We start from the raw sequence: 17,007 nt of genomic DNA on the forward strand, positions 1-17,007 counted from the left end.
GTGGCAGTGGTTGTGGCTGTGGAGTGTTTGTGAAGGACTAGAAAAGTATGTTCAGACCAATTACTTTATTATTCCAGCACCCTACAGCACAGAGGGTCATTATACTCATTTGTAGAAATAAGTGCCCAGAATCTGTCTAATTCACCAGACAGCTGAGTGAGCTTGGTACTTGTGATGCCTGATCAAAATTCAGCACCCTTTATTACTTGTAAAAAGGAGGATTTTTTAGGACATAAAATTGGCAGCTAGGTACCTAATTCCCACTGTAAACCTTGTCTGTGGTAGCAAGCAAACCTAGCTGGTGGTAGCAAGCAAATCTTTTACCCTGTCAGTTAGAAGACTGCACTTTCACACAGCAAAAAGAAAGAATGGTAGAATTCTTGGATAGTTGTCAATCACAGTATGATATAGCAAATAGTGTGAAAAATAGCTGCTATGACAGAAAGGGTAAGGCATACTCATATATTTCTGAAGGATTTGCCTTTGGTATTAGAAGACCTTCCCTAATAAAGGCAGAACTTTTCCATGAGTCCTCCACTTATCCACTGCCCAGTGACTTGTGGCAGAGCAATTCTCCCACTTTCACCCTCACAAAGTCAGACTTTAAATTATTTGATCTGCAGGAAGTCAAAAGGAGTTGTTCCTAATAAGTTCTATTCTAACAAAGCCTCTGGATTCAGTCTTGAATGCATCTATTTTCAAACTAAATGGGTCTATTTTTTGCTAGTATTAGATCTTTTTGGTGATTAGGATTAAGCTGGGATGAAAAACAGGTACACTTTGAGGTGGTGACAAATATTAGGTGAGAAGTTTTCAGCATTAGGACATTTTGGCTACACCGATATATGTTTTACCTAAACCTGGAACACAGCTGCCTGCATTTAGAGTAGTTTCATGGAATGGGCTGTCCCCTGATGTCTAGTGTTCTGTGATGTTACAGTGATATTTTCCTAATTAGAATATTTAAAAATTTATATTTCCTCTTTTATGTTGTCTGAGAGTCACAGAGAAAAAAAAAGAAAATAACTATACAAGGTACAGAGAGCACAACAAACTAATTGTTGTCAAGTATGCAAAATAAGTAACAAGAGGGTTTACTTTTTGAGAAATTTTTGATCTCTGGATATTAGGAATTACATGAGCTGTGGGTAGCAATCACTGTTACCATTACTTTTTAGAAATTCAGCTATTTAAAATTTTCAGTGTATTAAAATGAAGTAACTGACAGTAACCTACTGTCTACCAAAAAGTCAGGAGTTTTCTAAGGCTTAAGGGAAAAACAGAAATCCTAAATACTCTTGTACTTGTATGGTAATTATGATTGTCTCTAGTTGTGTTCTCAGGATTCTGTATAATGGTGGTTTTTGAATTTTATGGTAAGTAGACAAGTCTGTTATCATTCTTTGAGGAACTACTTTGTGAAAACTGGAGTCCATACTGTTCCACCTGAGATCTGCACCCAAAAAACTACTTCACTGCTGTGATTTTCTGTCTACTGCACAGAGCGTGCAACTTCTCTCTCCGCTCAACTTTAGCCATGATATTTTGTCAGTTTGGTAAATGCAAAAGAAAACTGGTAAGAATGGACACACACTAAGTGTGTGATACAGTAGTGTCTTGGAAGAAAACGAGGAGCTTTATTACACTCACCTTTTTATGGGTTGAATTATCCTATGGAATTGTATTATCAGTAACCAATGGAATATTTTTAATGGTGCTTCAGCTGTAACATAAAGATCTTTATCACCAGCAGTATGGTAAATCCCACCTCCAGAAGAAATACCATACCAAGATTACTGTGAAAAGCTTTAGAAGAAATTTCTTCCCATTAATCCTCTTTCTTTTCCCTTGATACCACATCAAATAAAAAGAGTTTGCAGGCTTAATTCTGTGATTGCAAAGAGAAAAGTTTTCTAAACTTAAAAATTTTATTTTAGCGAGATATCTTCAGAAACTGCTGTCTCTCTACATGCTTATCCAAGTAATAGAGTTAGTGTTGGTGTCTTGCAGCACTCTGGTCAACTTACTCTTCTATAAATTCAGAACAGATACTGGGAAAACAGTGGACTTACACAAAAAAGCATTGTACTTAAAGCACTCCCGTAGATTATGGGTGCTTTTTAATTTTATGTGTTTATATATAACTTAATCAGATAAGTTAGAAAAAGCTTTTAACGTGAGCCATATAGTTGTATAGTTTTCCTGATTTGCTACTTGATGCTTTCAGTACTGATCTCTGAATAGCAACAAAGACAATTGAATGTTAAAAGCATCTGGCATTTTTTGGAGTGAAGTCTTGGAAATGTCAGGTTTACCTTTTGTAGGTTTTTTTTTTTCCATAGTTGAAAATAAATACTTTTAGTGAGTAAGTCAGCACAGGGAAAAACTGTTCTTGGAAACCACTCCCATGTTTCAAAGACCCATTCACAGAGCATCTGCAAAAGCAGAAGAAAAGGAGACCAACTTTCAGTCTGAGGAAATAGATCCCTATCAAAACAAAATGAACCATCTTATCATTATGGGAAATTGCCTGAAAAGGTACTTTGTCTGTTTAGAGAGTGCATTTGTGGTTGTAAAATGGATTGACCTTGGTTATGCAAAATAAATCCAGTGTGATGGAGAGATGGTTAATGGAAATGAGGTTTTCAAAGCTGAAATAAAGAGAACCTTGAATTATTTTTTACTACATCTAAGAGTGCCTATTGGGGATCGAAGACATTCGTAACACATTACAGTCCTGCTGAATGATTCAGGTTGGAGCAAATTGCTGATTATGCTGTATGGACATCAGTGTAGTGTTTTGGGCTAAATAAAAATCTGAAGTTATTAAAACAGGTTAGTTGCTGTGAGGGATAGAAAGGCTAGGAAAAATTGGGTTTTTTTTCAATATAATCTACTTTAAAACTTTTGAATGACTAAAATACATGGTACCTATCTTTCTTCTTTCTAGAAATTGTAAATAAAGGTTATAATTGAAATTCTCATAACTCTTCACTTTGCTTAAAACAAAAATCAATACAAAGAAGTAATCTGAACTGAGAATTAGCCATGGAGAGGTAATGAATAAAAGTATAGTAAAAACCTGAAGAACTTGTGTAGTTACAGTATAGCAAATAGTAAGAAATAAAAATGTCATGGAAATAAGCTTATACTGCTGCAATCTGTAGCATGATTTTAGAAATAAGTTTTTACTTAGATAGTACTACATATTTTTTTTACTATAAGTGCTTGCACTCCCTGGAAGAAGTAACATGCTATGAATTAGAAAACAGCTTTCAAGTGTGTATTCTCCCTATGCACAGGTACTTCTCTACTTTATTTTCACCACCAGGAGATGCTTGTTTTGATTTTTGAATTGAAGTTCTAACCTGGAAAAGTTTTTTGTCACACTTCATAGGAGCCCTGGGAAGAGCTTTTAATATAACAGAATTTTCAACATGATGGCATTAGATGTATGACTACTCGATTGCTCAATGTGATAAGAATGAGGCTTGAAGATGTGTTAAAAATTCTGAGAGCACCTGTGCATATTTACAGGATAGCATAGTACAGGATATAGTACAGGATCTACAGGATATAGTACAGGATAGTCATAACTAAAAGAGGTGGATGACATGATGGAAGCAAGCATACAAAAGCCTCAGTCAGACATCAGCAGAAAGGGCCCGAGCAAATAAACAAGTTCTTGTTCAGAGGATTTAGAAAAACTGTTTTGCATTCTATTATGAAATTTTGCTTTGAGATTTTACTCTCTTTAAGTTCCATCTGTTTTCATAGAATCATTTCTACACTGAGCCATGGAGAAAGAGAGGAGTCATGTCCATGTTGCCCTGTAATTGCAGGATGCTGTTATGCATGCTGAGCAGAGAGAGATTTGCATAATAACGTGTCCACGTGTAGATATCATGTTGATGGTATAATTTGAGAGAGCAGGTAGAAGTATACTTAAGCTCATCACTGTACTGTCACATCTGCTGTTTTCATTTCCATAGATTTTGAAAGCTCATTTTGATAATGCTGCAGCTGAGGAACTTGTATATTGTATCCAGTGTATATTGTATCCAGGCAATTTCACTAATGGAACAAAGTAAGATATATTGGGTTGAAAAGCAGTGTGCAGAGAACAGTGTGTAAACTTTCCAGATTAAACCTTATTTTTACTGACTGTAGTAAAGACATTTATGGAAGAATGGTTCTAATTTTTTTTTTCTTTTGATTTGTTTTGTTTTCAGGCATTGCTGTTTCTGATGAACTTGATAAGGTAAGATTTATTGTATGCCTAATGAATATTAGAGAAAGACAGATGATTGTGAGAATTTAAGGCACTGAGAACAGCATTTCCCTCTTCTAGCACACACACTTAAGTTCTGTTGGGTTTGGAGGAAGTCTGGGTATGGAAAGCTATATGGATAAGTTCATATATGTTGATACATTAAGAGCTTGATCCAGTATGAGCTGTCAACCATGCAAAAAAAAAAAAAAATCTCAGTGAGTTTAAGAGTTTCAGTGAGGCCATGGAAGTGCTGTTAGTCTTGATGCCATCTTTGTTTAACAGAGTATTCGGTTATTTATTGTGTATTTTTGGAAACATTTAGTTTTAAGTACATTTGAGTCATGAAGTAATGAATTCTGCATTCTTAGATATGGTTTATGAGAATATTTGTTAATAATTTTTGCTCCCTAGATCTGATCAGGAATGCACAGGGCATAAATACCAGTCTTTATTTCCTTGCTGAATGCATCAAACAATGAAATCTTCTTTTTTTGACCTTTTGATACATTACACAATTTGATACATTACAGAAATTTTAGTTTTACTTGTAATGAACTCATGTTGAAGGAATAATCAAACTGAGAAAACAAAACACCTTTATTTTCCCTGTTCTCACCAGTGAACAGTGGTAGAGTTCTAGTACCAAGAATCTTGGGTTGTGTTCTTAGTGTTAGAACCCATTAGTCTCAAGGAAATAGAATCAAAGGGTATATAAGACACAGGACTAATGCCTAGTATAGGAGACAGTTTTAAAAATATCTTTCCTTTCTCCTGGTGAAATGAAAGCATGAACCTTTCTGACACAAGTGTGTAAATATACCTCCAATGGGTTTGCCCTATTGATCACAAGATTGATCACTGTTACCATGCAGTCATGTGCATGAGGCTGCCATTTCAAAACCACAGCCTTTGTTTATCATTTTACCCTTGATCTTGCTGTATTTCATTGTTCATATCAAGAGTACAACAGTATCTAAGCCTTCCTGCTATTTACTTAACTGTGCTCAGAAGTTATGAGAAATACAACTAGGAAATACTTTCATTAGAATTACCTTTAAGAATAGTTATGTGAAACACCTCTTCATTTGGTTTTATTTGTTGAAAAAAGCTATGAAATACTATGTATGGGAGGAAGAAGACACTTTGGGCTACAGCCTGTTATCATGTGTTTTTCTACATATAATTTTTAGGAGACACTACTGTGTTAAGGCTCCAGGGAGACCTTATAGCTGCCTTCTTGCATCTATAAGTTAATCATACCCAGGACCATCCTGTGGAATCCTGCCTTTTAGGAATGATCTCTTGCACAAGATAATTCTTGAAATATTTCTGTGACTTGTTTCTAAGTTTATTCTTTAGCTTTGGCCAAAAAGCAACCAAAGGCTACCTGATACTTTAACATTAGACAGACTTTTGTTCCGTTTCACCTGAAAATGTTCCTGGTGTATTTTTCAAGTGGTATATATTTTTCAAGTATAAATGTAGTCAATTCATTTAACTGCTTTCCCAGAAATAAATGCTGATACTGTGGTTTCCATATGTAGTCTGTGGCAGCACTGAATCACTTTTCAGACCACATTCATCTGTGGCTTGGATTTACCATTTAACACATCAGGTGTTTAGAAGAGCATGCCAAAACTTAGCATTGGATGTTATTGGTGACTTGACATAAAACTAAACACAGTAATTAATTCTTCTATATGCTCTTCCTTGCTTTGGTTTCCTGATTGTCAAGAATCATAGAATCAAACAATACCAGGTTGGAACAGATCTCAAGGATCACTTGATCCAACCTTTCAAGGTAATAACATGGTTTAGGTGAGACAGTCCAGCACCTTGAACATTCTTACTGATTAGGTCAGAGCCTATAATATTGCTGTTTTATTTGTGGTTTAGGCTACGAATCTGGAGAAAAGAGAGACTATGTATATGTTTATTTTTGTTTCTAATTATTTAATTATTTTAAAATAAAATATTTCTTTCTGGATGCAGTGATCTTCAGCTTCCTTTGTCAGGACAGTACTTGAACAGTATTGGTTGTTGATGTATCTCCTCCAAGTAATCCAGTTAATTAATCAGTTGCTTGAGCATTTGGATTTGGAAAACCAGTTTGCCCTGAATAACAATCACTGTTGTGGAAGGGTGTTTCATTTAAGTGGATCCTTGTCAAATATCTGCTATTAGCTTTTTGCCAGTACTTTGGGCTTCAGTCCAAGACAGAGGTAGTGAAAATACAGGCAGACAAGGTCAGTCTTGAGGTCAAAATGGAAGCTTTCTGTTTGACACAGGCTAATAGGATTTCTGAGTTCACTGATATTATTGCAAAAAAACCCCAATCAAACCCAAACCAGACCGAAACAAAAAACAACCAAAAACCCAACCTACACTGCTGCAATTAGAACACATTTTGTATATCACCACCTTTTTAGTCTGATTTGCTTCAGACTTGCAATGTTTGGTGTTATGTCTCTCTTGATGATTGAGGTTGCATCTCTTGGCCATGGAAACTCTGTAAAATAAGTAAGTGGCACTGCAGTTACTGTGTGCAAGGAAATAAAATCAGAAGAGATGCCTTGATTCTCTAAAACTCACAGATTTTACAGCTAAAGTACAAAGTTAATATAACCCAAATTTCTGAATCGACACACACTTCTTAACACTGAACAAAAACTATGAATCAAAGTGTGTAGTTTTCTAAAGCTCCTTAATAATGCAAAGAATTTCATGCAACCAAAACGCCCAGTTAGGATATTAGCCTTCATTCATTAGAAATGATTCTAGGGAGAAAGGCAAGGGAGAAAATGGCTAGAGTAGCATGGTAGTAAGTACCCAAAAGGGGTTCTTACTTGAATAAACTTATGCAAGTGCCTTGTGTAATGCAGGCATTGTGGGCAGTGGAATAATATTTTTCCTACCTCAGAGGCATATGATGGTAGCCACACCTGTGACAGGTTATGCCTGTAAAGTGACCTGAAGCCACTGTCACCTACTCTGCATTACCTTCCTATAACGTAGAACCAGAAAGATGCAGAAACTGTGTTATCTATAAATATAAAAGAGACATGCCAGTGGTTAGGGCTTCTAAATCCTTTGAAACCATGGTGTTTTCCTCAGACTTCCCTCTTCTGTATTGGCTGCACTCAGTTTTCAGTGGTCCTCCTGGGTCATGTCTGCCTTGCAGAAAACAGACATTGAGGAAAAAGTGAACTGAGGAAAAAGTGGTGGAGAAGTCTGGAGAGACATAAAGAGAGTAGAGTGTGGTGATGCCCTCACAGGTACATAGCAAAAAGCAGAAAAAAAGAATGTGTGAGTGAATAATCCAGAGCCTGGGTCAGATTTGGCATTGTCAAAAGGAAGCTCTTGGGGATCTGCTGAGTAAAATAATAGCATCTAGCCAGAATGGGATAAACAAGTTCTTATGAAAGCATTTTCCAGCTTTTTTTTGTTTTGTTTTGTTATTTCATTTCAGCAGAGGACTCTGCTTCATACTGTGCTTTTACTATATCTGTGTCAATTAGGAAGAGACTTTAAAAATGGTTTGCTTTTAGGAAAATGAGAAAATATAACTGCTAGGCTAAGTAATCACTGTTCTGTACTTTATCCAGATGCTCTTTGGAAAGCATTGGTTTGTGATGGGAATATTTATTGAGACTCTGAGGTAGGTAACAGCCAAGGATGTTTCCCCTAAATTTTTCTGTCATTCAAGGCTAAGAATAGAATAGATCTCTTCTAATTAGGAACACTATATTTGAAATGCCTTTGCTGGCCTAGACAGGAGTTTAATGAAAGCAAAATAAATATTCCTATCCCACCATTTCATATCTACTTTTGCATATGTGCATGTTTTTTTTATTTGACTGTACTGTTGTACATGACCATTTGTCTACAAGCATTCTAGTAACATTGAGAACAGAAATATTCACCACTTCAGCAGAACATACGTACAACATTTAAGCACAGTTTGTTTCCTTAAGGTAAATTTCTGACGTAGTAATGCAAATGATCAGGATTCCTGTTGCATTTTTTATGCTTCTTCTACCCCTCTCCAGCTATTTCTTCCAGTAAATCATTAAAAATATGAGTTCTAGGTTCAGAAATACATTTTACTGTAATTTTATTCTGCAATTTTCAGAATTGGAACATATATTATGTTAATCTCAGCAGGGTTATTTTTAAAATGCCAAGTGTAGATGATGTATTTATTAGTTTTGCATTAAATCAGAATGCAAATAAGTGTGATACTAATTATTCACAAGTCTATTCATTGGGGTATTCATTAGACAAGTGACCTCATCTCTTGCTTAGCAGAATTGACATAATGCTGGTTTTAAGAGTTGTGCATTAATTTTAAATGATTTTTCAAGGTGATACACCAGATTTCTACAGTTGCTTTTGAAATCTAAGAAATAGGAAATACTGGGCTGGGCAAATCTGTTTTGAAATTTTGTTAATGAGAATGTTTTTATTATTCTCTGATCATTTCTATGTATTTTGTATCCCTCTGAAATGATAATGTACTGTGTTGGTTTTATATTTTTAAATGAATAGCTTCATTTTCTATTTCTTTTTTTGCTATTTACTTGTGTAGCAGAAAACAATCAAAGCAGTGTTTCTGGTTTTCTTAATTTTATTTTATTCCTTTTTAAAACTTATTTTTTATTTATTTCTCTGCAGGACACGGCAGGTTTTAACACCCCCCTTCTAAGACCTCGTGTGATTGGAGAATGGGTTGGCCGTGAAGAGAACGATGCAGATCCACTGGCTGCTGAGATGCTGCAGCCACCAATACCAAGAAATAAAAATGAACAGTGGGACAGTGAGGATAGCAGCAGCCCTGGAGGAAGGTGGGATTTTGGTTCAGCCTAAAAAATACTGTAATTTATCAAGCAGAGATGTCTTTTCAACACTCTATTTCTAAGATCAGAATGCAGATCTTTTAAATTCCCATGTCATTATGTGGTAGCATGCAGAATGAGTGGAAGACATTAATCTATGGCTGGTTTCTTATCATGTTTTTATATCTGAGTAACTTTATACTCATTTGCAACCCCATGGTTTTATTCCCAGGTGTAAAGTTAAGCGTATGTTGGCATGGCTGGGGGTCCATTATGTGATAATTTTGTGGTGTATGGCTTCATTCCAATACTTCAGTCCTTTCTGTCTTTCATTGATTGGCAGTAGCTGTTTGTTAACCTTATTGACACTTTAGTGATAAATCTGATTTTCTTATTTAAAGGAAAAATAGGTAAGGGAAACAGTATCTGTGTTAATTTTAGCATAACAAATCAATCTTCAGTTCTTATACTTAGCATTGTGGTGCTAGTAACAATTCTTGCTCAAAGAGAAAATTGTATTCTCTGCAGTAAATAACTTTTGATGATTTGTTGCACTTGACTGGGGATTGGAAGGAGTATGTTTGTTAATGCACTTCAGCAACATGGAAGACATTAATTTTTACAAGGATTCCACTTTCTATGACTTAAACACAACTGTTTATCACAGGAAATGTTCACAACCTTTCTTTAAAAGGGTTTGATTCCTTTTTTTAAAAAAACAAAACCAAAACACCTACTGTTCTCCCTCATCCCTGTAGCCTTAGTACTTGGTTGTAACTAGTACTTTGATTTTAGCAGACACCTTTCTTTTCCTCTTTTTCCCTTTTAAGAAGTCAAGAACTCTGTACTTGCCCTCTGAAAAGGTGTAAGGCACCGTGTCTGCCACGTGCTTTCTGCACTGACTGGGATTCATCTCCTTGTCACAAGGAAACTGGTCTGTCACTTGCTGTACTCTTAGAGGCTGCATTCATTAACTTCCCTTGAATGTTGGGAAGGTTTGTTATCGATAAGTACTGGTGTCTTCTTTTAATTAGATTATTGTGGGGGAAGCTGCAACTGCTACTATTTCAAAGGAGTAGTAATGATCCCTCAGTCAGACACCAGACTGGAACCAGCAGAACTCAGACTCTGGGTCTCTCCATTGCAGTTCCTGGGAAAGTTGTGGAGTCAGCAAACAGCATTGCAGCTTGATTGTGAGGGCTTGGGTTTCTTTTTCATAAGGCCAATAAAGGTACTAAAGAAAGATCTGTTCTACATTGCTGAGCAAATTGAAGATATTGTATCCCTTCTCTCAATGGGAAGGAGCAGAAATAAGGATCTCTGTCTAATCTTTAGAAGGGAGCAAAGAGGTTTAGTTCTGAGTAGCAAAGATTATTCAAATCAGTGTATTTTTCTCTTTGTAAAGGGTGGTACAAGCTGTGAGAAACCTCACAGCTAATGCTATAATTAAAAAATGTGATTAATGGCTTTGAGAATAGTTTTGGGAGGTCTTGTTGAGAATGACAAAATCCTGTTTTCTGGCATATGAAATAAGGAGAATATGAGGAACTTGATGCCAGGAAAAACTCGTGGTCTGTCTTAGTTTTTAGGTGCAGAAAGTACTGAAGACCTGTTGAAAAATATGTATCCTGAAGTGTGAACACTGTTTTAATGATTTGCAGTTGGATGACTTGTTTTATGGCTGGGATAATTTTTGCTTAATTAGCATTTCATCAGGTTTAGTAAGACATTTTTAAAAGCTACAGAAGTCTTGCAAAATTACCACAGAATTGCAGAACTTAAAGATAGTGGTGATATGAAAATTGATGAAATTTTTATATGGAAGTTTAGCAGACCCTCACTGATCAAGCTTATTCTGAATATTTAGTATTCAGTATTTAATATCTAATACTTAATAAACAGCTTCTTTTAGGTCTGATTCAGTGTTCCTGGGAATCAATATACTGTTAGCAGAATTTGGAGCTGTCTATAATATAAATGCATGAAAGAAGTAATAGATAATAATCATTCACTTTTAATGTAGCATCCAAAATCTGTGGGAATAGTTTGAATTTTGTCAGATTAAATGAAACTCCCTAGAGTGATACTGTTTCCAGTTGTAAAGAATTTCATTTATCTACTTCATAGTTAAAAGTATCATAGACTCATAGAATCACAAAATAGTTTGGGTTGGAAGAGACCTTAAAGATCATCTACTTCCAATGCCTCTACATGGGCAGAGAAGCCAAGTAGCCTAAAATAATTCAATTACATTTTTACCTGGCAACTGAAAGAGGGAGCGATTTAAAATTCACATTTAATTTTTCAAATTATATCTTGTTAGAGTTGATTTAGCAACACTTTTAATGAAAAGTGATAGTTAATTGATCACTAATTATCAGGATTTATGTAATAAGCCAACAAACTCTCACAGCACATCCTAATCTTCATTTACAGTGTAAGATCAGGAAAGTGAAAATTAACTGTCCTGTTTTTTTCCAGGTAATACATTTTCTTTTACGTATCACCAAAACATAAGAAAATGCTCCATAAATTAAATACTATATAAATAGCCATAGGATATAGGTGATAGATCACCTTTTTGCCATCAGTCTCACTCAACCCCCTTTCTCTGTGTTGTTTTCACAGACCATAGCATACAAGTTTTTTTCTGTTTTTATCTCCATTCAGTAGTGGACAGTGGGACATAACCATTATTTCCTCCTTGCAAACATACATTCTTGTGATGGTGAGCAATGGAAGCACACTTTATATATCTTATTCCTTAAAAAAAGAAGTAGAATTAATGTTGAGCAACTGAAAGGAGATGTTTCACTACTACTTTGACTGGAAAATGAAGTGTAGCCAGTCTGAGGTAGATGTGTGAGTGACGTCTTGTCAAACTAATGGTCACCTTTTTGCCCTTTGTGTCCTCAATTGCTACAGAAGAAATAATGTGTTTGTCACTGGTTTTGTACTGCTTTCTGTAGCTGCTGTAAGGAGGCAAGCCAAAGTTTTAATATGAGATAAGGGACCATATAAAAGTGCTGATGGCAATTCTGCTGGTACTGAGCTCATCTTTCAAAAATTTGAACATCATGAAAATAGGATTAAACTCATTTCCAGGTCATTATTAGTAGTCTTCAACGGGAAAAATTTCCTGGAGAAATTCTGAGAAGAAGCAACCTTCCTGCAAAGCGTCCTCAAGGGATACTGTGTGGGCACAGTGGGGAATTTGAGTAATTTTAAATGTGATGCTCTTGTTTCTTAGAGCCTGAAATGAACTAGAGCTTGCAGAGGTCCCATCCATTACCTGATGTCCCAAACTCAAAGCCCGTTCTTAATCTTTAAGGTCCTCTTTGTCTTATTAGCCTTTATCTTTGCAGTGGGAAATGAACTATCATCGAGTCAGTCAAATTTCATATATTTGGAATAGATTTGCCTACCTGCAACAGACTGTAAGACAGGCTGAGGTGCTGCTGATACCCTCCTGTACGGGGCCAAACTTCTGTCTATATGTTGATACTGTAAGGAATCAGAAATTGCTCACTGGATCAAGTCCTGTGTTTGAATTTTCTGCTAACTTCTGTGTCTTTCCAGTTGTCTGTTACTTAGAGTAAGGATGTAAGTCAACAACCAGGAGAACTGTTGTAACTATACAGTCCTTAATTCTGTGGGGCTGTGATAACATAACCACTCAAAGAGCAGGTTTTTGTTGCCAGCTTTGTGTCATAACAATACTGATTAGTAAATGACATCCTGTTGTTCTGCATATGTGGCTTATGGAAACAACCAGCTGGTTTATGTGTGATCTGACAGTGTTAACTAGAGTGTCATGGACCAAGCTAATGTGACAAATATGTGACATACTTTGTAGAGAACACCAGTAAGAGAAAGTTGTGTTTTCCTCCTTTGCAGCTTAAAAATGGAGCCAAAGACCAAAGGACTAAAACAACAACAGCAGCAACATAAGAAATTGCTGGCTGCCATGCTTTCTCAGGACTCCTTTGATTCTGCTCAAAGCACAGCCCCATCTGTAACTGAAGAAGATATTGACAATGAAGATGATGCAATGGAACTGCTGGGTAACTGTAAAAAATTATGTGTATTTTCTGATAGTTTTTAATATCAGAAATATTTAATATCCTTTAATATCCTTAACCTTTAATATCAGGTCATAGATCAAACAGATCATCAGATCATCAGATCAAACATAGCTTACTTTGAAACTGCTCCCTGTGTTTGAAGCTAAAGTATCCAGCAGCTGTGTGAAGGTTCTTAGGGTTAAACTTGCAACTTTCAGGACTGAATGCAATAAAGACTGTATATGTGTGTAAATAAACAGCCACCTGCATAAAAAAAAATTTTTTTCAGGTACTTAAAGTAATTAATTTGATTTCCTACATAAATCACAGTTCCTACTTGGAAGTTGTATTTATTAATGTAACAAGGAGCAGAATCAGCTTCTCTGGCTTTCATATGGTTCTTTCTTTTCTTAGCTGCATCATAATTCTCACTTCACTGGATTTTACTTAAGACTTACTAGCTACAAATAGCTTACACAATGTAATTTTGTAACCTCTCCAGAGGATTTAATTGTAATTTTACAGTTGCCTGTATTACATATTAAATTGTACTCTAGAAGGCTCTATGCTCAATGCTTCCTCCCTTTTCTAGAATTACAAGTTGCAAAAGGAGGAATATTGTTGAAGAAACATTACTAATAGCCTTTTTTTCTGCCATTTTTAAAAGCTTCAGTGTAAGATGCTTAAAAGGTAGTAATGAATTTCAATTTTTTTTTCCCCAGTTTTGCTATATAGAACTTGGGATCAAAGCATGCAAATTATGCAGTCTTAGGATAGTTCAGCATTCTTACATGTACAAATTCTATCACAAATTACTTGTTTCTGGTTGGACCTTAATCTAAAAATCCAAACCCCACATGGTGCTCTGCGCTGATTCTGTTTTATTCCTATTGCTTCCTCACTCTTGAGTTTGGGGGGCCAGCTGGAAATACCTAGTCAAGCTCCCTGTGCAAAACAATGAGCTAGACCAGGTTTCTGTGAGCATAGGACAGGTGGGTTTGGACTCTCCAAAGATGGAGACACTACAATGTCCCTGGGCAGCATGTTCCAGTGCTTGACCATGCTCATGGTAAAAAAATCTTGTGTTATGCTTGAATAATTGTGATTTAATAGTAGAGTTAATTAATAGATTGTTTCTTTATTTTAGGGTGTTTTTTTCAGTAGTTTTAAGGTTGATGCATGCATTTGATTTTACAAGAAAAAGGAGAGAACAGCCTGGGTCACTCAGGTGTCACAGTGGGTCAATTAATTCTTTGTGTTTGAAGGAAGTCACAGAGTGACTGGGCTTGAGGCCTTCATGGAATCAGTTTGTATTTCCAGAACTAATCCTTGGGTTCCAGTGAAGGCCATAATTAGTCTGTAGCTACATTACCTCCATATTTCCTTCTGCAACTTACAGCTCTTTCCGATTGTGACATGAAAGCTGATTTGGGTGTCTTATGCTGGTATAAACCACAGGACTCCTCTAGGATTCTGTGGCATCTTGAAGGTACAGTAGGTCAGTGTGTGTGTGATGTTATTGGCCTCATTATGTATAAAATACAGAACAGAATCTTTTGTTAATTTCTGTGGAGATCCTCAGATCACCAAACATATCTGGAACCATAAAGGCTGTTTAAAGAAAATTTCATTTTTCACTGTCTTGATGTTTGGGCAGCATTTTATCCGTGCACAAACAAATGCTTTGGGTCTTTTTGTTTGAGTTTTCTGCTTGGGGTTGTTTTGTTTAAGAATCCACTCTGGTTTGTGTATGCAAAACCTGGCACATATTTCTATCATGGATTTCATTAAAAATGGCCAAGATACGAAGTCAACTTAAAACTAGGAAAGGTCACAAACAGGACCTCTGGTACAGGTAGGGTGTTGGATTAGGGATTCTGAGGCAAAATCATGTCATGGTTGATGAGTTTCCATGGTTATAGTGATTATAATATTGCCATGTAACTGCCACTGATAGAAAGTTCAAAATGTACGGCTTGCTGTTGAAATTGCTGTGTCTCTGAAAGATTGGCTTTTATTTTATTCTGATTTTCCAATTTGTTGACAGTATGTGTATGTTTTTATTTGATTTAATGGTTATGTTACATCTTGCAGAACTGCTTGAACCTTTGGGATCTGACAAAATATTACACAGGAAGGGTCTTTTATTTTGAAGGCAAGAAAAAGAACTTAAGTTTCTATCAGCAAACATAGGTATTTTTCATCACTATAGTTTCCAGATCAGTAGCTGTTTGTTACTAGGATTGAATTTTTTATCATGTACTCCATTAATCCATTAATTGCTTTGATGCTTTTTACACTGCTTATATGCAGAATAACTAATTTCAAATAATGGCTTTCTGCTATCACTGAACTGCAGGGCATTGTTGCATACAACCACTTGACTTGTTCCCTTTAGGGTTCAGTATTTGTTGTTTATTAAGTCCTTTCTTAAAAAGTTACTAAACCTCACGCTTTAAAATCTGGATACTGGGAATAAAAATTCTACTATATATAGCAAATGATTTAAATGCACACACTAGTTATGATGCAGTTTTTTGCAGAACACAAACTTCCATCTTTATGTGTGGTCAAGAGAATAATTTTCAGAGTTCAATTTGTTTATTTAGGTGTTAAAAGCATGAAACTGGAAGTTGGTATGTTTTCTTTTTTTTTTAGAAAAAGCCTCCTACTACTCACACCAGAATTGTCAGTGCAGGTTTAGCTAGAATGAAACATTTTAAATTGAAGAAACAATTAAGCTGTTATACTTCTGAAGAATCCATTTCAAAAGAAATACATGCAAAGATGAAAAAGAATAGTATGTGACTACATTCTGATTTCAGTTATCACTCTTAAACAGAACCATAGAGTAGTCTGGGTTGGAAAGGACCTCAAAGATCATCTAATTTCAACCCTGACTACATGGGCAGGACACCTTCCACTAGCCCGTGTTGCTCCAAGCCCCATCCAGCCTGGTCTTGAATAATTCCAGCATCCACAGCTTCTCTGAGCAACCTGTTCCAGTGTCTTACTACTCTTAACAGTAACGATTTTTTTCCTAATATCTCATCGAAATTTTGTCCTTGTCCAGTTCAAGGCCAGTCCTACTTGCCCTGTCTCTACATGTTCTTGAACAAACTTCCTTTCCACCTTTCCTGTAGGCCCCTTCAGGTACCAGAAGGCTGCTGTAATGTTTCCCTGGAGCCTGCTGTTCTCCAGGCTGAACAATGCCAGCTCTGTCAGCCTCTCTTCCTAGGAGAGGTGTTGTAGCCCTCTTATCATCTTTGTGGCCCTGATCTGGCCTCACTCCAAAAGCTCCATGGCTTCTTGTTGGGGACTCCAGAATAGGACAGAATACTTGGAAGGGAAAAATCACCTCCCTGGAGTTGATTGCCATGCCTCTTTTGGTACAGCTCAGGAGCTTCTTTTGGTGGAGCCCAGGACAGGGATGGCTTTCTGAACTGCAAACGCACATTGCTGACTCATGTTGAGCTTTTATCAACCAACACCCCTAAGCCCTTCTCCTCGGGGCTGTTCTCAATCCATTGTCTGCCCAGCTTTATGATGCTGTCTGAATGCATAGGACATCTGTTAACACTCTGGCAACATTCTAAGCGTGGTCAGTAGTGCATGTGGCTGAAATGGGTTACTGGAAGATAGTGGAAAGGATCCTTCTGCCTTTAAAAAGTTGAAGTGTAACCGTAAAATCACATGTATTGTAAATGTAAAAGTGTAAAACATTTAAGGTCTGTGATTGAAAATTATATCCAGGGGCTGGTTTTGTAAACATCATAATGCCCAAGTATTGTGTTTTGTAAATCTACTTGGGAGATGAAGTAGTTTTTTGTAAACT

At 36.3% G+C, this 17,007-nt stretch overlaps 1 protein-coding gene across 1 annotated transcript in view; it reads left to right on the plus strand.

Moving 5' to 3' along the window:
• Window positions 1-17,007, plus strand: part of C2H8orf34 (chromosome 2 C8orf34 homolog) — a 141,430-nt gene that overhangs the window by 44,084 nt on the left and 80,339 nt on the right. Inside the window, exons 5-7 of the mRNA XM_030444694.1 lie at window positions 4,233-4,261; window positions 8,948-9,117; window positions 13,006-13,172. Coding sequence (XP_030300554.1) covers window positions 4,233-4,261; window positions 8,948-9,117; window positions 13,006-13,172 — 366 coding nt within the window. The remainder of the gene's footprint in view (window positions 1-4,232; window positions 4,262-8,947; window positions 9,118-13,005; window positions 13,173-17,007) is intronic.

This window comes from Calypte anna, chromosome 2 (genome assembly GCF_003957555.1).
Source record: "Calypte anna isolate BGI_N300 chromosome 2, bCalAnn1_v1.p, whole genome shotgun sequence".
Classification (NCBI taxonomy): Eukaryota; Metazoa; Chordata; class Aves; order Apodiformes; family Trochilidae; genus Calypte; species Calypte anna.